At 48.1% G+C, this 24,268-nt stretch overlaps 1 protein-coding gene across 3 annotated transcripts in view; it reads left to right on the top strand.

Moving 5' to 3' along the window:
- Nucleotides 1-24,268, top strand: part of CLCN2 (chloride voltage-gated channel 2) — a 76,825-nt gene that overhangs the window by 25,628 nt on the left and 26,929 nt on the right. For all 3 annotated transcript variants that reach the window (XM_060274340.1, XM_035133465.2, XM_035133464.2), the window contains exons 2-12: nucleotides 1,134-1,290; nucleotides 10,742-10,873; nucleotides 11,615-11,743; nucleotides 12,319-12,452; nucleotides 12,689-12,766; nucleotides 14,300-14,378; nucleotides 20,332-20,457; nucleotides 21,635-21,719; nucleotides 21,821-21,922; nucleotides 22,957-23,041; nucleotides 24,043-24,198. In XM_060274340.1, coding sequence (XP_060130323.1) covers nucleotides 1,134-1,290; nucleotides 10,742-10,873; nucleotides 11,615-11,743; nucleotides 12,319-12,452; nucleotides 12,689-12,766; nucleotides 14,300-14,378; nucleotides 20,332-20,457; nucleotides 21,635-21,719; nucleotides 21,821-21,922; nucleotides 22,957-23,041; nucleotides 24,043-24,198 — 1,263 coding nt within the window. The remainder of the gene's footprint in view (nucleotides 1-1,133; nucleotides 1,291-10,741; nucleotides 10,874-11,614; nucleotides 11,744-12,318; nucleotides 12,453-12,688; nucleotides 12,767-14,299; nucleotides 14,379-20,331; nucleotides 20,458-21,634; nucleotides 21,720-21,820; nucleotides 21,923-22,956; nucleotides 23,042-24,042; nucleotides 24,199-24,268) is intronic.

Genomic DNA, 24,268 nt, shown 5'->3' with positions numbered 1-24,268 from the left:
GCCTGGCCAGCTTTGCTCAGAGCAAAGGACTTTGTGTATGTTGTGGATAGTGTCAGCAGAGAGAGCGGGGCTGAGCCTATTCTAGGCTCCTAGGACAAGGTGAAGGAGCTGCACTCGGAAGTGTAGGGTCTGTAGGAGGTGATGTTATCAAGTGGCCACAGTGCCAGCTCAACTCCTAGGACGTGAGAGCATGGAATCATAGACTGTAGTTGGAAGGGACACCAAGGGTCATCTCGTCCAACCCCCAGCAGTGCAGGAATCTTGACTTAAGCATCCGTGACAGATGACTGACTAACCCAGTTTTGTCTAGGCTGAAAGGCAGGAGCCCTCTGAGCTTTCACACAGCCTTGCCTGGAGCCTGGCCCCACCACTGAGTACAGCCCTACACCTGGAGTAGGAATCGGGGAGGATGCAGGTCAGAGAGGCAAGATGGAGCCTGGACACCTCTCTTTAAAAACAAGCTAAGGGTTGCTTGAGGGCTTAACCTTGAGATTTGTTTTTTGTTCCAAGATCTCCTCAACCCTGGAACATTTTAGACGAGATAAGCTAGTGCTTCGCACAGTGGATAGCTAACTTGAGGAATTTACTGCCGTGGGAGGGAGGATGGGGCCGAGCAGCAGCTTCTGGACATCATCATGGCTATATGCTGCCTCCAGGATCCGAACTCCAGTCCCTGAGAGACAACAGCCAGGGAGTGCTGCTGCATTAATAATCTGCATGTGCTCTTCTGATGGGCGTCTGTGGGAACAAAATGCAGAGTTAGATCGATGTTATGGCCTGATCCAGAAGGACTCTTCTTACATTCTCAAGGAAAGGAGGAGAGCACCACTGAACATGTGCTGAGTGCATTTTGTGTACCTCCAAATAACTGCGAACCTCTGGGATAAAGGGGGAAATTTCATAGTTTCCGGTCTCTCTCCTTCCCCTTGCATTATGCGCTATTCTCCTGAACATTGCAGGGTCAGTACTTTGGGCAAGTTGTATGCATAGCAGGAAGGCCTCATCCATCCATGGGAGATTGACCCTTGACCTCCAAGGGCAGGGAGGTGCCTTCTGACCACCCAAATTGCTGCATCTCCTCCTTCACGTGCCCGGCTGTGTCCTTGACCCTTCGCTGTGTGTTCCGTCCCCAGATGTATGGCCGCTACACGCAGGACCTGGGAGCCTACGCCAAGGACGAAGCAGCTCGCATCCGCCTGCAGCAAGAGCGCTGGAAGCCATCCCCAAAGGACCGCCTGCGCCCCTCTGAGCTGCTGGAGTATGACCAGAGCCGATGTGCCCGCTGCCGCAGTAAGGAGCCTGCCATGTCCTGGGGAGCAGGGAGAGAACTGGGGGTGGAAATACATCTTTATAAGTCCTTGCAGCCTCTGGGGTGGGGGGAGAGGAAGGGGAGGGGCATCCTGGGCCTGCCATTCAGCTTTTCAGAGCTGGTGTACATAGTCCAAACCCTACATTCAGAGGCTCGCTTGGCTTTGCACAATTATACTCTCAGCCTTCCATGCTCCCTTGGAGGTCGCTAGCCAGTGTTTTTTTGTTACATGCTGATAAAACTTCTGCCTTGCTGTGCTTTTACGTATTATTTCATTCTGTAAATGCACATGCAAGCAGGCCACATCAGATTTTGGGAGGCCTTGGGACGCATTGTTCTGTTCTCGCTTTGCAGTTTTCTCCACCCGAAGATGGAGGACGTCTCAGCAGTATGAAATTGTCTGGGAACGGTGTAAACTCTGCTTCTGCCTCCAGGCGTTCACCTGGGGGTTGAGGGTGGGGGTCCTGGGAAAAGATGTATTGGCCTTTCCCCAGGTCACTCCCCATGCTCCCCCTTCATTTCCCATGCTCCCACTTACTTACCACAGCACTGAACCAGTAGTAGAGGGTTCACCTCTTGGACAATCCCTTACTGCAGCCACTTGGTGCACCCTGAGCCCTTTCTCATGCCTGTGCATAAATGGTGCATGCATACTTTGTAAGAATCGGCATGCAACTTTGCTTTCGGTCTTTGTTTCGGGTGAACCAGGCTAGACTTTACCTGTTGCATACACCACTCTCTGTATTCATGCATCGCTGTATACTTGACAGTTCTAGTACACCTGCTTCTGTGCACAGTTTCTTTGGCTGCTGGAAAGTTGTACTTATTCATCTCTGGCTTTCCTTGCGCATGCATCTTTGCACATGCAACTGTGCAGGGAGTCCTCTTTGCTACTGACTGACTTCTCCTTTCTGTTGCTTCTCTTGCTTCCGCCTTCCTTTCTTGCTCAGCCTGTCTCTGTCTGTCTTCTCGGACCGAGCCCTCTCAGCATCCTCTAACAATAGGCAGAGTATTCATGACCTCAGCCTGACAGGCCTCCGGCTGAATCCTTGGCATAAACCGGGCATGCGAGTGCACCGAGCCAGTGGGAGATACAATTTCGCACGACTATTTGTTGGGCGCTTGGAGGAAGAGGGTCAGAGAGCTTTCACGACATCTCCTGTGTTGGAAGCTTCCCCAGCAAAATTGCCAGAAGTCCTGGGCAAAAGATATGGAGTTTGCAGAAGTACATTTATAGAGTCAGCAGAGTGTGCAAGTATTTGTCCATGAGAGGAACGATGGTGCATCTGTAAAATGGGCAGACTGTGCCTTGGGAGAAGGAACTGAATGCATGTAAGCAGAGGCGTACCTCCTTCCCTTTGGTCTAGGCTTGATTTGGCTTCTTAGGCCTAATCTTTCCTGCACTGTGCTTCTCAAATCTGCCCACCTTCTTCTCCAAGGAGCTGAAGGCGGCGTGCACAGTTCCCTCCCCCTCCTCATTTAACCCCCACAACAACCCTGTGGCGTAGGTTAGGCTGAGAAAGGCAGTGGCTGCCCCCTGCCTCCCACAAGGTCACCCAGCGAGTTTCATGGCCGAGTGGGGATTTGAACCCTGGTTCCTCGCAGGGTCTTAGTCCAACACTCTCACCGATACCAGGTTCACAAAAGCTCAGGGCTAGGGAATGGAGGAAAAAGACAGAACATTCTTTCAACTAAATAAAAAGTGGCAGCATCCAGATGTGGTCACTTGTGGCTGCATGTGTGAATAAGACCATGGTATTGCTCTCTTCTTTTATATCTTTAATACATTTATATATTGCTAAGCACCAGCAGATGAGGAGCAACTTTTAAACAGCATTCCTTCCAGCTCTAAAATCTTAAGACCCCTTGATAATCTAGACCCTTGTTCCCTCTCTCCTTCCACCCCAACCCCGAAGGCACGGATACCCTGGCCAAAGATCTCCCGTCGTCATTCATGGGATCTGCTTGTTCCCTCTGCCTTAAAATAGTTCCCTTAGCAACTGCCGAGGCCGAGGGCTGCATTGTTCTTGAGGCAAATTCTCTTGTTAAATGTCGCCGGCTCCCTAGGGCCGCAGCGTGAGCCAGAGAGCCGCTCAGAGCCGGCCTGTCCCGGCATGGCCCTGGGCGTGGCCGCCCTCTCCCCACCCCATTCCCAGTTGCCACGTTGTGTTGACCGGTGCTTTGTGTTGCTCTAGCGTGACGGCATGTTTTGCTAACTCAGCGTGGGGCTCCTCCATCCTTGCCACCCTCTGGGCCCATCTGCCGGCTGCCTGTGGCTAGCATAGCAACCGAGTGGTGGGGTGGCAGGCCCCAGGCCCCCCTCACAAAGCCAGAGGGGGAAGGCCGTCCCCTCTGCAAACCCCAGGCGACGTGGGCAAGGGGGCTGTGGCGCAGGCGGGGTGCGCTGGTGGGGTGGCGGCAGTCTTGTTCTTTCAGCTGCGCGAGTGTCGCAAAACAAGGGAGCTGGCTTGTGCCTGGAAACCTCTCTCTTTTGCCCGCCCCAAAACAACCCCAGCTTGGAAACTCAGCGGAAATATTCTCTTGGCACGTTTTTGTGATTCCGGGGCTCGGTGGAGCAGCTCAGTCGATCCTGTTACGCAATGGAAAAATGTCCGTGGTAGAGCCACAGCGGCGGAAGCTGGCTTAAGCATGTATGAAGAGCCTGCTGGATCAGGCCAGTGGCCCATCTAGTCCAGCATCCTGCTCTTGGTGTGACCAACCAGATCCCTGAGGGAAACCCACAAGTAGGATCTGAGCACAAGAGCAACTCTCCCCTCCCACAGTTTCCAGAAACTAGTATTCAGAAGCATTGCTGCCTCCAACTATGGAAGGCAGAGCTAGTAGAGGCATTGTGGCTAGTAGCTGTCAATAGCCCTCTCCTCCTCCGTGAATTGGCCAAATCCTCTTTCAAAGCCAACTAGGTGGGTCGCCATCATTGCCTCCCCTGGAAGAGAGTTCCATAAAGTTAACAACGTGCTCTGTGAAGCATTATTTTCTTTGGGCTGCCCTGAATCTTCCAGCATTCAGCTTCATTGGATGCCCAGAAGTTCTAGGGTCGGTCTAGTGTTTGTCAGGCTGGCTTGGCAAGATACCTTCTCTCTCTCTTTCTCTCTCTGGTCCCATGAAGCGTCTGTCATTTTAGCATGCCAATGATGGCACTACCTATTGCTTCTATCCCTTGATTCTCTTTCTCTCTCTGGTCCCACGAAGGGCCTGCCATTTTATACTGATCAGCTGGGTTTATGTCACTTCCTGTGGGCTAGAGCCTGCCTACCCTCACCCCTTCCATGGTCTCATTGGTCCTCCAGGTTGGACATCTACTGCCAAAAGATTGGCTGAGGGCCACCAGGTTATTTCTTGCCTCCAGCAGCCAGAGGTTGGGAGTCAACTTTCATTAGCATGCGGATAATGTCGCTACCTCTTGCTTCTATCCCTTGATCGTGATATGGAAGCGATAGAGGTGGTAAATCGGTGTCACTCACTTGGGAGAGATCCGCTGGAGCTTCTAGCACTCCTGGCGAGTGTAAGTTGCCCACAACTCACTACCATAAAGCAGGGTGCTCCACACACTGTTGTTGTTGTTGTTGTTGTTGTTGTTGTTGTTGTTGTTGTTGTTGTTGTTGTTGTTATTCGGCCTATACCTGGGGATCTCAGGGCGGTTCACAGAATAAAATCAAGATATAAAACCACAAAATACATAATAAAACTAAAAACAACAATCTAATACCCCCCCCCCAAAAAAAAGCCAAACGCATTTTAAAAGGTTCAGGTGGTAGCCATGTTGGTCTGACACAGTCGAAATAAATAAAAGATTGTCCAGTAGCACCTTAGAGACCAACTAAGTTTGTTCTGGGTTAAGCTTTCGTGTGCATGCACAGTTCTTCAGATACACTGAAACAAAAGTCACCAGAAGTCAGGGTCTGGTGACTTTTGTTTCAGTGTATCTGAAGAAGTGTGCATGATACCCAGAACAAACTTAGTTGGTCTCTAATATGCAACTGGACAATTTTTTATTTATTTCGACATTTTAAAAGGGCATGAGATGTAAATCAGATCAACCAAAAGCCTGGTTAAAGAGGAACGTTTTTCCCTTGCGCTTAAAGGTGCATAATGAAGGCACCAGGCAGACTTTCCTGGGAAGACATTCCACAGATGGGGAGCCACTGCAGAGAAGGCCCCTTCTCGTGTTGCCACCTTCTGGACCTCTCGAGGAGGAGGCACCCAAAGGAGGGCCTCAGAAGATAATCTCAGGGTCCTGGTAGATTCATATGGAAAGAGGCAATCCTTGAGGTATTGCAGTCCAGGCCTAAGTCTCTGGTGCAAATTACGTACCCTTGGTTTCAACCCTTTTTTCATAGCTCTCTTCCCCCTCAACCTCTTGGTTTGAGAGCAGTAAAATCTGAATGAAGCATTGAGAAACAACCTGCTCCTTAATCTGCAGATAAGACTGAAAGCAAGGCGTGGTGTTGATGGGGAGTCCTAACCATGTCCTGAAGGTAAAGGTAAAGGTACCCCTGACTGTTGGGTCCAGTCGCGGACGACTCTGAGGTTGCGGCGCTCATCTTGCTCTATAGGCCAAGGGAGCCGGCGTTTGTCCGCAAACAGTTTTCCCGGGTCATGTGGCCAGAATGACTAAGCCGCTTCTGGTGAACCAGAGCAGCGCATGGAAACGCCATTTCCTTCCCGCTGGAGCGGTACCTATTTATCTACTTGCACTTTGACGTGCTTTCAAACTGCTAGGTGGGCAGGAGCTGGGACTGAATAACAAACTGCCGACCTTCTAATCGGCAAGCCCTAGGCTCTGTGGTTTGCACCACAGCGCCACCTGCGTCCTGGAGATACAGAGTGCTTAATGGTTCTAATCTCCTTTATCGTTCCAACAACCTTGTTGAGCTCTGAGGTAGACACAGAGACCAAGAGAGCCAGCGCCTACTCAGTAAGTTGTCCAGTGCGAGGCTCCCCTTCATTCCCAACTGGGGAAATGTTGATTGAGTTTAAAGCCTACAGCCCTTTTACAGCGGATGGGTCAAGCAGCTGTTCCGATTAGTTTTAGTGAGCTGAGACTTATTCGGTCTTATGACTATAGTTTTAGTGTCGACTTGAAGGGAACTTCAAACACTTCCTTAATGCTTCAAAGTCTACCCTGCTATTAAACGCTTGTTATGAGCTTTGCAGGGGGGGGGGAGTAAAAATAATTATAATAATAATTTCATTATTTATACCCCGCTCATCTGGCTGGCTTCCAACACATAATAAAACACTTAATAAAGCATCAAACATTAAAAAAAAACTTCCCAATACAGGGCTGCCTTCAGATGTCTTCTAAAAGTTGTGTAGTTACTTATCTCCTTGACATCTGACGGGAGGGCATTCTACAGATGAGCGCCACTACCAAGAAGGCCTTCTGCCTGGTTCCCTGTAACTTCACTTCTCTCACTGAGGGTTATATATAAGCTCCTTTTAACTTCTGGATCCAGCAAGTGTTAAAATATAAGCCAGGCTAACTTCCATTGCCAAGGTGATAGCCTGGGTGATGAGCCATTAAGGGGGAACAAAGGAAAGGGGCTCTGCGTGAGATGGGCAGTGGGTGGGGACTAGGTCTGGGTGATTTAATGATAAATTGTTGCAAACCAGTTTGAAATCCATGTCGCAATTGCTGGTTCAAAATATCAGACTTGCCAATAAACTGCACAAAGCCAACTTTTGTCTGGTGCTCGGCAAGCTCAGCTCCCCCCTGCCTCCTGCAGGGGACAGCAAAGCACAGAGCAGGGGCAGACCGGGAACTTCCTCTGGCACTGCTGCCATAAGCTTCTCTTCTAGGCAAGCAACATGGTTGCTTGGCGGTGGTGTCTGCGATTGGCAAATGGGAGCTGCGCTGCAATACTCATGGAGCAGCTCCCAGTAGTCGCCGGGACGTGACCCTCAATGTGAGTGGGAGCTGGGGGTGGCCCAGGGTGGGCTCTGGGGAGAGGCTGTGCCACGGTGTCACTGATTGTGCAACCCGCACACCACATAAGCTGACTGGAAGTAAGTGTTCCAGTTTGCGAACGTTTTTCGGAAGCCGAATGTCCAATGCGGCTTTCACTTGAATGCGGGAAGTACCAGCAGCCGATTGGAAGCCACGCCTTTGTTTTTGAATGGTTTTGGGAGTCGAATGGATTAAGTTTGAGAACCAAGGTACCACTGTACTAAGTTCTGGTACCGAGGCTTGCATCCTGGCTTCAACATGTCACAAGTCCCTATTTGAGGCTGCCAAATGTGGGAGACTATGTAAGCTGCTCTGGGATGCAGAACTGGGACTGAGAGTGTGCAACAAGGAGAAAGAGGAAGGCTTGAAGAGATCCTGTTGGACTGGAACTTGCCTGAAAGGAAGCTGCTGTTACCGTTCTGGAGAGATCATCAGGGGGTTTGGGCTGGGTGTTCATCAGTATGCAGATGATACCCAGCTCTACCTCTCTTTCAAATCAGAACCAGTGAAGGCGGTGAAGGTCCTGTGTGAGTGTTTGGAGGCGGTTGGAGGATGGATGGCGGCTAACAGATTGAGATTGAATCCTGACAAGACAGAGGTACTGTTTGTGGGGGACAGGAGGCGGGCAGGTGTGGAGGACTCCCTGGTCCTGAATGGGGTAACTGTGCCCCTGAAGGACCAGGTGCGCAGCCTGGGAGTCATTTTGGACTCACAGCTGTCCATGGAGGCACAGGTCAATTCTGTGTCCAGGGCAGCTGTTTATCAGCTCCATCTGGTACGCAGGCTGAGTCCCTACCTGTCCAGGTCTGTCTCGCCAGAGTGCTGCATGCTCTAGTTATCTCTCGCTTGGACTACTGCAATGCGCTCTACGTGGGGCTACCTTTGAAGGTGACCCGGAAACTACAACTAACCCAGAATGCGGCAGCTAGACTGGTGACTGGGAGCGGCCGCCGAGACCACATAACACCAGTCCTGAAAGACCTACATTGGCTCCCAGTACGTTTCCGAGCACAATTCAAAGTGTTGGTGTTGACTTTAAAGCCCTAAACGGCCTCGGTCCAGTATACCTGAAGGAGCGTTTCCACCCCCATCGTTCTGCCCGGACACTGAGGTCGAGCGCCGAGGGTCTTCTGGCGGTTCCCTCGCTACGAGAAGCCAAGTTACAGGGAACCAGCCAGAGGGCCTTCTCGGTAGTGGCACCCACCCTGTGGAATGCCCTCCCACCAGAGGTCAAAGAGAATAACAATTACCAGACCTTTAGAAGGCATCTCAAGGCAGCCCTGTTTAGGGAAGCTTTTAATGTTTGATTTCTGTATTTTAATGTTTTGTTGGAAGCCGCCCAGAGTGGCTGGGGGAACTCAGCCAGATGGGCAGGGTATAAATAATAAATTATTATTATTATTATTATTGGGTTAAAATAGGAATTGTGTTTTATTATCAGTTTTTGGCTATGTGTGCTCTAATGCCTTTGCTAACTTGTCTGTTGTTGTTTTTTGCAAGGAAGCAAGCTGTTTTTTGCTGTTTGTTTGTACAAACAGATGTCTTGTTTGGGGGGGTAATGTTATAGGTTTGGGGCGTGGAGGAACAAGCTGTTTCTTTTAGCGAAGCAAAAAAGAGAATATTGGCGGGGGGGGGGGGGGGCAGGAACTGCATTTAGGACAGCTCTCAAGTCTCCACTGGAGGGAGCTACCGGTCCGCACTGATGCTAATTGTGATTGCTTCTAGAGAAAGCAAGCACTGTGGCTGACTCCAAAAGTAATGTATTGATGAAGCTCTTTATGTGAGCATTAGGGGACACATGGGTGCATGTTTGTGTGGTTATGTAACAAGCTTCCGTGCAGAGTTCCAAATTGGCGACAGAGTCTTGTGTTCCAGTTGGCCGAGGCAGGTTTGCCAATCATTGTTCAGGCTGACCCAAAGCTTTTATTTGTGGTTCTTAAAATGCAGCTCCTTATTCACACTCATTGATGGATTCCCCCACCCCCACCCCCGTATGGGCTGTTGGCTTTGCCGTCTCTGCTGAGACAAGCGGTCCCTTTTCAGCTCTTGAATGTGTGTCGTTACTCTAATCAAAACAATTCAGTTTCACGGAAACGTCTAAAAATATAAATGTTTTCCTTCCCTCCCCCCCCCCCCCCGCTTGAAAAATAACTGGGGGTTTTAAAACAGTAAAGAAAGGAAAGGAAAGGGAGACAAATTTGGGCTGCTGAGTTTGCACAACACCCCAGCAAGCTGCAATCTAAGGATTAGGAGCAAACACCGTGCTTATTTGTGGTGTGCACCACCGTGTTTGCAGAGGCTTGGCACATCTCCGTCACTGTGTGTCCACGAATTGTACATGTGGCAAAGATCAGTAGCTGAACACGTGCACTGGGATTAATGTTTGAAGGCCGCTCAACAGTGGGTTGGTTTTACTGAGAATCTTGTTTGGAAAAAGTTTTTTATTTATACTTTTCAAATTTATACATTTCATTAATTTTACAATTCATTTAACATTTCAAAATTTGACTTCCTTCCCCCTCTTTCTGCGGTTCCTTAATTTCATTTTTTAATATCTTCTGCATATCCAAATTAATTTAGTTTACTCATTTAATTACCTACTGTAAATATGTACTCTTATAATACTGCAGGTTATCACAATAATCCTGCTAATGTTTTAACCTGTTTACGATTTATCTGTAAATATTCAATAAACCATTTCCATTCTTTTATAAAGAGTTTGTTATCTTGATTTCTTATTCTTCTGGTAAGTTTTGCCATTTCTGCATATCCCATAAGTTTTTCCCTTTGCTGGGGCTTCTGCTTCTTTCCATTTTTGAGCAAGTAGCATTCTTGCTGCTGTGAATACATGAATAAATTTCTGTACAATTTAGGCAGTTCTGTCCCTGTGATTCCCCAAAGAAAAGCTTCTGGGTTCTTTTTAAAAAATAAAAGTTATTTTGAACATCTTTTCCAATTCATTAGACAGTGGTACCCCGCAAGACGAATGCCTCGTGCAACGAAAAACTCGCAAGACGAAAGCGTTTTGCGTTGCGCGAGGCGTCTCGCAAGACGAAGTTTCCTATGGCTGCGCTTCGCAAGACGAATAGGAACGCATTAATTAAATGGGTAGACCAGGTAAATGGTAAACCGTGCATCACAAGATGAAATTTTTGCTTCACAAGATGAAATTTTTGCTATACGAAGCGACTCGCAGAACGAATTAATTTCGTCTTGCGAGGTACCACTGTATATCATTTCCCAGTAAGCTTTAACCTGACCACAAGGTAAGATAAGGTTTTACTGAAAACCAAGGTGGGAAATCTGTGCCTCGTGACCAAGGGGGGAGTGCTTGGGAGGGGGCGCTCAAGGTCCCCCTTGCACCCGCTGTTGGCAGCCCCAGTTTATACAGAAAGTATTTTGTTTTTTTAGTTATTTATACATTCATGGCCCTTGTTCTCCATCCCTTCTTCCTCTTCCTGCAGTCTGCACTGTGCGGTGCCAAAAGTTCCTCATCTCCAAGGTGGGCGAGGACTGGATCTTCCTGATCCTCTTGGGGTTGCTTATGGCCCTAGTGAGCTGGGCCATGGATTTTGCCATCGCCACCTGCCTGCAAGGTAAGGAAAGTGCTGACCCACGGTGACATCGAGAGGAAGGCTGGTGCTCCCCTCTGTCAACTGGATGGGCCGGCCAGCTGCACCAACCCACAGGGCCATGAATCGGCTGTTCTCCATGGGGTCCAAGGCCCTTGGCATGAAAGGGAGGAAAGTTGGAGTCATTTTAAGGAAGGAGAAGACTTGGGGGGCCAGATAGCAAATGGTAGAACTGAAAGAACAAAAGTCCTGGGCAGAGAGAGATTGGAAAATAAGGGCATAAAGATATAGAAGTTTTGCCTGCATACCCCCTTTCTACTGATGCCTGTTCTTGACTTCAGTGGAGCATCTTTTTTATCCCCTGAATATTCACCCTCACCCTTTCTCTTTTAAAATCATAGAGTTGGAAAGGACTCTGAGGGATCATCTAATTCAACCTCCTGATCTCAACATGCAGTCCCCCATCCAATTTGAAAGCCTACTGGCCCCAGCTTAGCTTTGCAAATACGCTAGCAGTTTCATTGCTGCACCACTAGGAAGCCAAGATATTAGGCTTGGTCCTTAGTTGATGCAGCTGGAGCGGAGAGTGAGCATCACCTGCAAAAATCCCACCTGCTTTTTCCTTTGGCCTCCTGAAAAGGCGCCCTTTTGATGCTATAGCTGCCTTCAGCAGAGAGAAAGGATTCTCATCCCGGGCTTAACAAGCGAGAATGTCCCCCTTGCACACCTTACACAAGCACCCTCCCCTTTTCTGTCTCTGTGCAGCCCAGAAGTGGATGTATGGGGGTTTGGATGCCAACATCTTCCTCCAGTACATGGCCTGGGTCACTTACCCTGTGGTCCTCATCACCTTTTCAGCCGGCTTCACTCAGATCTTGGCTCCGCAAGCTGTAGGTGAGTCCAGGGATAGTGGATTCCTGTTGGTACAAAAGGTATCATTTTCAAGGGGCTTATGAAAGCAACCTTTCCTGCCAAAGTGTTCCTCGCCCCACACCCAATTCATTTTGTACTCGGGTATGGAGGGGGCGCAATATTACCTCTGCAAAAAGCTTCAGTGTTCCAGACCTTGGAAATTTCCATATTGGACTTTCATTTCCGTGTGAACTGACTGAATCTGATTTACTTGCACACTGCGTGCCCTGCCTCTAACCAGAGGGACCTCTTCTTCACAGAGGTCACTTATTTTGCAGTCGGAAGAGCAGGGGGTGGGAAGCCTGTGGTTCTTCGGGTGTTTATGGGCTTCCAACTCCCATCATTCTGAGCCAACGTGACTAGTGGCCAGGGATGATAGATGCTGTAGCTCATCGACATCCGGAGGACCACAGCTTTCCATTTATTTCTCTGTATACAGAGAAGCTCCCTCTTCTTGTGCCTTTCCCACCCTCCATCTCTCTCTCTCTCTCTCTCTCTCTCTCTCTCTCTCTCTCTCTCTCTCTCTCTCTCTCTCTCTCTCTCTCTCTCTCCCCCAGGCTCTGGAATCCCTGAAATGAAGACAATTCTCCGGGGCGTGGTGCTGAAAGAGTACCTTACCCTCAAGACATTTGTGGCCAAAGTGATTGGCCTGACGTGTGCCCTGGGCAGTGGGATGCCCTTGGGCAAAGAGGTGAGTGGTGGGTGGGGGTCCAGTGGTGCTGTTGAGAAACAGCCAGGTGGGGCACACAGGATGGGGGCAAGACTGACCATATTGAGGACTTCTTGGAGGAAGAGTTCCGGGGGTATGGGGCAACAGGAGATGTCCCCCTCCTTGAACCTGCTGCTGCTGCTTGGTTCTCAAAGGGTCTGTGTGTTGTGGGGCAGGTACAGCCAGCTCGCTGACTCCTTTTTCCCTTTCCCACACAGGGACCATTCGTCCACATCGCCAGCATGTGTGCCGCCCTCCTCAGCAAGTTCCTCTCACTCTTCGGTGGCATCTATGAGGTGAGACGCATGGGGTTGCAAAGTGCTGAGGTGTGAGGATCTCATGGAAGCCCCTCACAGAGCCTTCTTGGTGGTGGTGCCCTCCCTGTGGAATGCTTGTCAGGGACTGGACTGAGAAAGGAATGGTGGGAGCCGCCCCCCCCTTTTTCTGAACCTTCCCAAGGGCAGGAGGACAGTACTGATTTAGAACAGTGGTTTGCAGAGGGATATAGTCCAGAGGGGAAAAGCTAGGAAGTCCTGGGGCTAAAAGAGCAAACACCAGGAGAGAGACAGCTGGCAGATTCACTGTCTTTGGACAGCATTCCTGGGGCCCCTTCAGCCAGGACTAGACGGGCTCTGAGAGTGATAGAACAGAAAACACAGCGACAGCAAGCTCAGATTACCCCCGATGTAGGAGTGACATAGAAGAATGGGGGCAGAGGGGGTGAACTTTACTGGGAGCAACACCGTTTTTTTTAGAGAGAGATATGCATTCCTTTGTTTCTTGCTGTGAGTATGAAAGAAACTCTGGTAAGAACACTCTTTTTGCTTGATCTTCTTAATCACTGTCACTGGGAGACAGATCCGATTCCCTGAAGCCTGAAAACGCCCTCCCATCAGATGTCAAGGAGATAAAGGACTACAAACTTTCAAAAAACTTTCAAAATCTTCTGTACCTGGAAGATTTTAACGTTTGATGTTTTAGTATGTTTTTATATTTGCTGGAAGCCACCCAGAGTGGTTGGGGAAACCCAGCCAGATGGGCAGGATATAAATAATAACATTAGTATTAGTATTAGGGCTGCAAGGTGCTGAGGGGGTGAGAGCACCAGTTTGGAGAACTTCTGGGCAGAGGTTCTTGTTGCAGGAGTCGAGAAGCACAGGAGACGTATCAAGCAGGAGCTTTCAGATGGTGGGGCAAGTTTTTCATTTTTTAAAAAATAAAAAATTATTAAGGTTTATAGAGAAAAATACAAAACTTTATATCTTTTCTCTTTTCTTAACCAAACCAAAACTTTTATCTAGATACAGTAAAAAAACACAAAAGGGAGGGGAGTGGGCAGAAGGAAATAGAGAAAGAAAAAGAAAGAAATTTTTAAGAAGAGTAGGAAATTGGTTAAAAGAGAAAGACAGAAAAATAAGATTCAGAAAAGAAAGAACTTCCAATTCTTCATCTGTCTATATAAAACAATCTATATAAAACAATATTTTCTTCATCCAGTCTAACATAACTCCCAACAAAGCCACTTTCTATAAACAAATGTTCAATCCTCAAATGCAGATATCATCATTTGTTTTTTGTGCAAAAAGTCCATGAGAGGTTTCCAAGCTTTAACAAATGTTAACAATGGCTTTTCTCTGATGAAACATGTCAATTTTGTGGGGCTAGTTTTTCAGGGGTGCCACGGCGCTGATCCAGAACGGGTGCCCGTTCCTTTGAATTAACCTGGTTCTTAAAGAGCCCCTTCTCTGAACTGGACAAGGGGAAGTCACCCACCCACCCCTTCAGACCTGCTTCTCATGGATTTTGTGCCCTTTGGGCTTCTTTTGCAGAACGAGTCCCGCAATATCGAGATGCTGGCAGCTGCCTGTGCTGTGGGTGTTGGCTGCTGTTTTGCTGCTCCGATTGGAGGTAAGGATACCAAAATGGACTCTTGAGTATACGAAGAGTTCCAGATCCCCAGCTTGGTATATTAAAATAAAATCCAACCACAAAAGCGTTGGTTTTAGAATCATAGAGTTGTAGAGCTGGAAGAGACCATGAGGATCGCCTAGTAATTTATTAGAGAAGAAGAAGAAGAGTTTGGATTTGATATCCTGCTTTATCACTACCCGAAGGAGTCTCAAAGTGGCTAACATTCTCCTTTCCCTTCCTCCCCCACAACAAACACTCTGTGAGGTGGGTGGGGCTGAGAGACTTCAAAGAAGTGTGACTAGCCCAAGGTCACGCAGCAGCTGCATGTGGAGGAGCGGAGACACGAACCCGGTTCCCCAGATTACGAGTCTACCGCTCTTAACCACCATACCACTGTGGCTATTAACACACACACACCCCTCTTAAACACCTTGCGATAGATCAGAAGTCACCTGGGATAGATTCCTCTGCTCATTCCAGAATTTTTTAAGAAGGTCAATCAGGCTGTTTTAAAACCAGATTTTTGCTGGCCAATATAGACAAGTTTGTTGCCTGGAGGATAGCTTTATACAAGCTAGCAGTGAAAAAGTTATGTCTGTGCTTTTTGGTGTATTTTTTAAAACCCAAAATAGTGTGGCCTGCCAATCTAAATGATCCAATCTAAATGATCTGGTGAACTTCACAATTTCAAATTTTGAGAATTTGCAAGGCTGAAAGTGATGTTTTAACTTGCACTCTAGGATTGCCTTGTTTGCTTTTTGTGGTTTATGTTGTGATTTTTGGCTGGCTACAAAAAAACCCCCACCAAAGACCTGAATGAAAGTGTATCCACATCAAATGGCCCTGAGAGATGTGTGGAGTGACCTGGAGAAAACAGTTTCCAAATCTTTTTACTAATATATGCATTTTTATGCACACGCATGCTAGAGAAACGTTTGCATAAAAATGCACACACTAGTGAAAATAATGTGCACAAATTCATTATATGGGGGATTTTTGTGTGTGCAAAAATGCATGTCTGTTAGGCTAAATCGCATACAAAAATAGGTAGGAGAATTTCACAGTGAAATGCTGATTAATTGCCTGGCTGCCAGTTTCCTTCTCAGTCTCAGTGTCACCCTCATAGAACACCAGGAGGAGGACAGTGTTGAGTTGGCTCCTCTGCCTGTCATTGGCTATGGCGCCACCTACTGTTGGTCTCCTTGTATCCCACCCTACCAGGCACAATGAACACCAACCAGCCTGTGAGAGCTTGTGCCCAGAGCATTCAGTTCCACCTGCCTAAATGCTGTGGCCAGTTGCAAATGGATAAGCGGGAGGAGTTTTCTGAGGAAGGAGTGGCCCCCAGCTGACATCCTCCACCAACCTATCCTGCTTCCCATATCTCTACAGAAGGAGCTGTTTGGGAAGGGTCTGCTTTGCAGGGTCTGGGGAGTGAGAAGAGTAGGGACAGCTCTCTCAGCTGGGCCCCCTCTGGTTGGGGAGGTGAACCCTAACAGACAATGTCCACAGGGTTACACCCCTCTCCCAAAATATGTCTTTGCTTCTGCTCAGTGCAGAAATGAAGCCTAAAGGTTATTGCAACCTGGTCCTATTTATATGGGAGTTGGCTGTGCTTAAGGGCTGAGAGAAATAGCACTCTCTGCACACACTTAAGTGCAGTCTCCTATTCGGTAATGCCAAAAATGGAGTCTGGGGCCTAAGCAACAATAATTTGGGAGAGCTGGGGAGCCTAGCCTCAGAATAACCCCCTGATCCATCCGGATTGGAAAGAAGCAATTAGTATCCTCCTTAGCTGGGCTGAGCAAAGGGGTCTCCATCATTTGATCCCTAAGTATTTTGGGTTTTCAGGTTATACGCTGAGCCAGAACTTCAAGAGTTGGACTTGGACCCAGGAGACCGGCGCTCAAACCTGCGGTCAGCTATGAATCTCACTGCCTGACCTTGGGCCAGTCCCCATCTCTCTGGCCCAGCCCACCTCACAGGGTTGTTCTGAGGATATAAACAGGGAGGCGAGGGAGAGATGTTGTATAGTACCTTGAGCTCCTTGGATAATAATAAGTGCAATAACTAAATGCACTGCACAGCTGATGTGAGCCTGGGGTGGGGTTTGGGGTCGGGGCGAACCCTCTCTCCAACTGCAGGCATAACTTCATTTCCTCCTCTCCCCCTTTTGCTGCGGGCTCCTCCCAGGCAGGCCTTCCTGTGCATCCTCTTCGCCGCTGCTTTTGCGCGTCTAGGTTGGTGACTGGTGTCTGTCTCCCTTTCTGTGTTGGTTTCTGTTGTGAGCAAAGGCTTGATCTGTGTGTGTCTCTCTGTGTGTGTTTTCCCCTTTCTGCCAGCTTTCCCAAAAGAAGTCAGGGGAGGGAGGGAGGGAGGGAGGGAGGCCCTTTCTCATTTGCCCAGATTACACCTGCACACATGAACATGAACGGGAGTTTTCTGTCGGGGTGTGCAGACGTACGGGGTTCAAAAGCCAAGCGAAACCAGCGGATGGGGGGGGGGGGAATGCCTCACCGCAGGATGCGTCTAAGTGACTAAGTGGCACCCCATCCAGGCTGCTTCTCTCTTTAAGAGGAATTCAATCAGCAGCGGTTGCAGGAAAGGAGGGATTGAATTTGCTGGCGAGAGCAAATAAAGAGAGAGGCTTCCAAGCAGAGCATTGTATGGCAGTGGTTAAATCTGCAAAGGCACACAGCCACTCATGGCATGAAAAGCCTGGATCAGGCCAGTGGCCCATCAAGTCCAGCACTCTCTATTCACAGCAGCTAGCCAGATGTCTCTAGCAAGGAGGACCTGAGGACAAGAGGCCTCTCCTTGCTTGCATTGCCCAGGAACCAATATTCAGAGGAAATACCCTCTCCAATATTGTGGCCAGGAGCATGAGGTTTTTTTTTTTTCCTAATTCTGTTTTGAAGCAATCCAAGCTGGTAGCCACCACTCCATCTTGCAGGAGCAAATTCCACATTCTAACATAACAAAATTAATAGTTGCAAGAAAGTGCTTTTTCAGAAAGAGGGATTCTAGCGCCATGGAAGTATTCCTGCTATGCATGAGGGTTCAGTCCCTCATACCTCAACTTTCTCTGCCCTCATTTCATTTTGCTGATTTCTAGCAGTAGAGGCAGGGAAGAACACAGCCCAGGTTGGGTTGTATTGACATGCTCCCGGAAAGCCAATGGAAAGAGAGACTGAGTGCTGCTAACTCATGTCTCTTGTAACATCTCCTTCCACCCTCAGGCTGGCATCATTTTTGTGGTCTCCTGCTTCCAAGCAACAGTCGTGGTGATGCAGGACAAGGGAAGGCGGAATGTGTTTGGATGGGGTCCCACTAATGTGGGACAAGGGTTCAAAAATGGAGATTATTGAGGGGAGAGGAGGCGGGACAGGAAGCGGCACTATGTAGTGCTGACCACTAGAACACGGGGGGGGGGCTGCCTCTTCTTAGCCCAAGGGCTCCATTCATCCTTGACCACCCCTCTTGATTGCTGCATATCAGTTGTCCTTGGGCCACCCTGCTTGCGCTCTCATGCATGTTCATGTGCACAACATGTACAGAGACACCAGTACTCAGCCTGGGCAACAGATCAATATATCATCCAAAACTGGTTTGAGGTCCATATCGTGATATCGGTTTCATAATTTTCGATCTGGCGATACATTGTGAATCATGATGTGTGTTTGTGTATGTGTGATATGCAAAAAACACCATGTGAGGAATACTGTGAAGCCAACCGTTGCTTCTCTCGATTCCTGCAGCCCCTGTTAAGTCTGGCAGGCGCCAGCAAAAACCATGATGCAGGAAAAACCCTGAAGCCATCCAGTACCTCTACATAGCTCCATCCTTATTTCAGTCATCATGATATATCAGTATATCGCAATGTTTAGCTGGTGATATATCATGATGTTAAAAACCAGATATCGCCCAGCCTAACCACCACCCCTCTTCATCTGATCTGTGTGAATTGGAAAGGGGCCATTTATATCCCCATCAGGGTGCTGGGCTGAGCAAAGAAGCTTAAACTTCTCTGTAATAATAATAATAATAATAATAATAATAATAATAATAATAATAATATTTATACCCCGCCCTTCCCAGTCAAGACTGGGCTCAGGGCGGCTAACAACAAGAATATCAAAGCAAGCATAAAATAAACAATTCAATTAAAATGCAGATTAAATACAATGTTAAAATTCAATTTTTAAATTAGGAATCTACAAGTGCAACCTCATTTAAATATCTGTAGGATAAAGTCTTAGGGGAGGGTAACACCGGGGTCAGACTGAGTCAGTCCAAAGGCCAAGCAGAACAGCTCTGTCTTGCAGGCCCTACGAAAAGATGACAACTCCCGCTGGGCCCTAGTCTCCTGAGAGAGAGCGTTCCACTAGGACGGGGCTGGTACTGAGAAGGCCCTGGTCCTGGTCAAGGCCAGTCTAACCACCTTGTGACTCGGGATTATTTATGGACCTTAATGTCCTCTGCGGGGCACACCGGGAGAGGCAGTCCCGTAGGTATCCACCTCATACACACACACACACACACACACACACACACACACATATATATATATATATATATATATATATATATATATATATATATATATATATATATATCTTTTTACCATTGGGATCTCGCAGAGGGACAGAAGAATTTGCTTCGGGAGGCAAATTGGACTTCTGAGCCAGGGACTAACTACCCCTTGCTCTGGATGCCACAGCCCAGTTTTTTTTGTTTGGGGTTCCTTAGCAAGCAGGGAAGGCATCCATTGGAGAAATGGGGGGGTTAATTTTACCAACTGGTGGCTGAGAGATGAAGCTTTGAACTCCATCCTCGCAGAAGGGCATTTGCCGACAGTTGTGGCATGGTGACTTGTGCGTGTTGTGTGTTTTGGTTTCGGCAATGTGATGTTTGTCAAGAAACAATTTCTTGCCCGTGTTCACTTAACTGGCGAGGAAACAGTGTCCTCAGTAGGAAATCTCAGAACGTTGCTTGCACTTTGGAACTGTCATAATATTTAGACCTGTAGCTTGAACACACTGGCATCTGGGGAAGCAAAGCACGGAACTGAGCAAACCTATTTTGAAAGATAGGTGTGCACGCACACACAAATATTTACTTTAAACCTTTGAACAGCATTGCTATACTTCAAGTATAGGGTGTCACTTAAAGAAAGGAAGGAAGCTCAACTCAAATGATATGGTTTTTTTTAAAGAAAAAAGTGCCCAATTTTGCCACTTTTGTTTGAAAGGGTGTCACTTAAAGAAAGGAAGGAAGCTCAACTGCTAAATGGTACTTTCTTAAAAGAAAAAAAGGGTCCAATTTGGCCACTTTTGTTTGAAAGGAAAGCAGTCAGCAGGATCTCTGATCCAGAACCCCACACCGATTTATTGCCCAAAAGTGTTTCCCCCAGCTGCTCCTTGCCCCCAAAGGTGTTGTTTACTGCAAATGCGGGGAAGGAAACTGACGGGAGTCCCTATCAGGATTGGGGCCTACTGCCACTTTTCCTTCAAAGTAACAGCAGATAACTTTATGCACACTTTTTTAAAAAAGCATGAGTAGCGTAATGTGTCGTTTGGCCTTGCCTAGCTTCTCTGGAGTCTGAAAAGTCTGCCAGATTTTCCACAGCACAGCTGCGGCCTTTGTCTGTTTCCAGCTCAGTAGCTCCCAGCTTGAGGGAGCTGGGACTGGACCTTGCTTTGGGATCAGTAGTTGTGCCAGGCTGCCAACACTGGGTGGATGCAGCCTCTGTTTTCCATTCAGTGCTGGAGGTGCACTGCATTCCCTAACTCTATGAGTTTGGCAAACTCAGCCCGAGGAGGAGAACCAAGTGGGGGAGATGGGCACTTGGACCCTCCCCCCCCCGGTAGTGGTTTAGGGGCCTTGTGTGCGTTGAGTTTAGAACCTCCTGGTGGCCCCCAGTCTCTTCCCTCTTCTTTGTGTCCACCAGGTGTCCTCTTCAGCATCGAAGTCACGTCAACCTTCTTCGCCGTCCGCAACTATTGGCGTGGCTTCTTCGCCGCTACCTTCAGTGCTTTCATCTTCCGGGTTCTCGCTGTGTGGAACAAGGATGAAGGTACGGCCCATGTCTTCCTTCCCAGACAGGAACGTCTCTAGTGCTTGCTTCCGAACCTGTCTACTTTGGTGGTGAGGCCAGGGCTGGAACGAGGGAGTGTTGGGGTCCGTGCAGAACTGTACATCTCTCTTGACCGATCATGATGGCCCCTCTGCAGAACTCTTGGATCAATGCAGCCCCAAAATCGGGAATCAGAATAACTCATTCAACTTGCATTAAAAAGAAAAGAAAAAAATAAGTGCTTTATGCCTGCCTGTCTAAAATCAAGACAGCAAACTGTCATTCTCAAAATACAGAACAAGAACTGTCAAAAGATAAACACAATCAAATAAAACAATGTCCAGGCTTGCACATCATGAGAAGCCATAGTTTGTTCTGCATAGTTCTAACAAACTATGCAGAAGTGGCAAAATTGACAGCAAAATTAAGAGAATCTAATGACGAATGTTTTATTGAAGAGTTGATGCCTTTTTGGACAATTTAAGGAGCAGAATTTGAGCTATGAGCAACAGAAGTAATTAGATTATAATTTAGTGGTTATGACTTGATAGATAGAAGATAGGGTGCACCCAGAAGGGGAGGGGGGGAAACTCCTTGGGAAAAATAAGGGAAAAGATGGAATTGTGTTGACTGTATATGTTAAAAATGTTGAAACTTAATAAAATAAAATTGGGGATTAAAAGAGAGAAGCCATGGTTTGTCTTAAACCATGGTTTAATTGTGGGTATGGCTCCCCTACTCCCCACCTAAAGCTTGCTGTGTCCTCTGAACCCTGGCCACCGTTTTGTTCGTTTCATGCAAACTGTGAGTGTTGAGCCAGAAATAAGACAAGTGCAAACCTTGGCTGATTTCTGTCTTATGGGTCATGGTTTGTTTGAAAAAATAGAAAATAATTGTCTGAGTTCATCTAATTTGTGTGAGCTGGGCAGCAGGCAGCAGGCACATTTGCAAATAAATCATGATGTAAGGCAAACCATGGTTTATTGTGATTCATGAGGCGAACCAACACTGTCAATTCTAGATCTGTTTGTAACAAAATCCATAATGGCTGTTTCAAAAAAGAAATGTTGTGGGTTCCTAGGGCCAGGTAGAGAAGCTTGGGGGGCATATTTCCCCCCCACACCTCTTGTCCTAGAGACCTGAGATTGGTCGCCCCAAACCCTTCTCTTTCCCTCAGAAACCATCACAGCTCTCTTCAAAACCCGCTTCCGACTGGACTTCCCTTTCGACCTGCAGGAGCTGCCGGCCTTTGCTGTCATTGGGTGAGTCTCGTAGGGTTTCTCTGGGGTCTCCCCACACTTCCCCCCCCCCACCGGCAGGACCCCTCCTCCCCCCCACTGAGGCCTTCTTCTCCCCTGTTCAGGATCGCCAGCGGTTTTGGCGGAGCACTCTTCGTCTACTTCAACCGGAAGATTGTCCAGTTCATGCGCAAGCAAAAGGCCATTAACCGGTTCCTCATGAAAAAGTAAGGCACGATGGCCGCCGGACACATGGGTGCATGGGTGCCTTGCCCTGAGCATGAGTGGGGCCCCAGAGAGGGCAATGGAGGCCCAAGGGTGGCTTAGTCCAGCTGTGTAACAGGTGGGGTCAGGCTGGAGATGGAGGTCTGAGGGCCTTTCTGTACCTACTTCTGAGTTGATATTTGCCTAACCCAGCCTTCCCCAACCTGGATATTATGGACTACAATTTCCATCGTGTTGGTTGGTGTTGATGGGAATTCTAGCCCAAAACCTCTGGAGGGATATAAGTAGTCTGATAAACTAGGGAGGTTCCTATGTGGGGTGAGTGTTGGGAGCATTGTATTGTTTTAATATTCGATTGGGAGCCGCCCAGAGTGGCTGGGGAGAGTCAGCCAGATGGGCGGGGTACAAATAATAAATTACAATTATTTATACAATTATTTGTATGAAATGCTGTAGAGAGCACACCGTTCTAATGCTGCTTCTACCTGGCTGCAGATAAATTGTGGCTCGTGGGGCTGGGGTTTCCCCTTGCCTGCCTCTCCCCCCAATCACACGCGCCTGAATCCACTTTCTGTGCACGAACAGTCGCAGAATACTGATCTACCCTGGCCCTTAAGATGGAAGCCTGCTAATCCACCAAGTAGCAGCTGCTTCCCCAAGCAAGCAGCAATGACCTTCTGAGCCTCCGAGGGTTTGCCAGCTTTGGGGAGCATAGCTGTGCCCACTGTTTGTCTGTTTGTGTATTATTATCATCTGTCCGATTTACATCCCGCCTTTTCCTCCCAAGGAGCTTGAGGTGGCATTCTTGGTTCTCCCGCTCCTCATTTTAGGCTCACAACAACCCTGTGAGATAAGAGTCGGCTGAGAGGCAGTGACTGGCCCAAGGTCACACCCAGGGAGAGTTTCGTGGCTGAGTGGGGATTTGAACCCGGCCATAGTCCAATGCTCTAACCACTACACCACACTGCCTCTGTTGGGGGAGACGTGCAGTGGTGCCACTCTCTTTTTTTAACCGCTGCTGTCTGTGACCTTCCAGGCGCCTGCTGTTCCCCGCTCTCGTCACGCTTCTCATAGCGACACTGACCTTCCCACCTGGCTTTGGGCAGTTCATGGCTGGGCAGGTAATTTGTAGCTCTTGAACATTTATTATTATTATTATTATTATTATTATTATTATTATTATTATTTATTCCACCCTTTATCAAGAGATCCCAGGGTAGTGTACAACCTTAAGAACACTTCATGTAGCATCAATAATAAAAACAATAATAAAAGAATCATAATAACGGTCTCTCCCCCTCCCCTGGCTCACCTAAGAAGAGTAACTTGCAATTCTGGGCTGACGGTACCCTGTTTATTTATTTCTATGATCCACTTATAGGCCACTTAACTATCTGTAAGATAGTTTAATAAGTACCAGGGAGGCGGGGATAAACCTCCGCATCAAATGATGTGGGTGGCAAAATACACAAATCGTATCCATAAGCATAACGTAACATAAATAAAACCAGGGAGAACTACCGGGCAGTATAAGGTAAGATTTCAAGCCATGCAACATACTGTACTTTCCCGTGTATAACACGCCCCCATGTATAACATGCCCCCTATTTTGGGGGACTCAAAATTAAGAAAATGGGGGGGGGGGTGAGATTCCCCAAAGTTGTTGAGCCTTTTTTTTTTAACATGATTTATACAGTAGAACCTCGGCTTACCTTACCCTCAGGTAGCGTAAACTTCGGGTTGCGAAAGCAGCAAACCTGGAAGTATTTTTTCCAGGTTTGGCTGCTCGCGCATGCGCAGAAGCACCCTATCGCGCAGCGCGCATGCGCAGAACAGGGCACCTCGGGTTGCAGAAACCTCAGGATCCGACCGGAGCTCCGGAACGGATCCTGTCCACAACTGGACGTACCGCTGTACACGGGAAAATACGGTACATGCAGCCGTTCGCCTGGTGTCACACAACTGTTACAACCATTCCCCACTTCAGACATTACCTCTGTCCCTAAGGAAAACTGCGGTGTTAGCCTGCACAGTTCCATAAACACATGGCCAGAGCTTACGCTTGCAGGCAGGCATGGCTCCCTTCTCGCCCCCTGATTTCTTCCCCTTCTTCACCTCTCAGCTCACGCAGAAGGAGACGCTCGTGACCCTCTTCGATAACCGCACGTGGGCCAAGCAGGGCCTAGCTGAAGAATTTGAGTACGTGGGCCCCTCCGAGGCCTGGAAGCACCCACGCTCCAATGTCTTTGTCACCCTGGTGGTCTTCATCCTCATGAAGGTGCGTCGCCCTTCCCTGTCACCCCTTTCCTCCAGTCGAATCGCAGGATTGTAGAGTGGGAAGGGACCCC

Source organism: Zootoca vivipara, chromosome 5 (genome assembly GCF_963506605.1).
Source record: "Zootoca vivipara chromosome 5, rZooViv1.1, whole genome shotgun sequence".
NCBI lineage: Eukaryota > Metazoa > Chordata > Lepidosauria > Squamata > Lacertidae > Zootoca > Zootoca vivipara.
The sequence above is the reverse complement of the archived record's forward strand: the minus strand, read 5'-3'. Positions and strand labels throughout refer to the sequence as shown.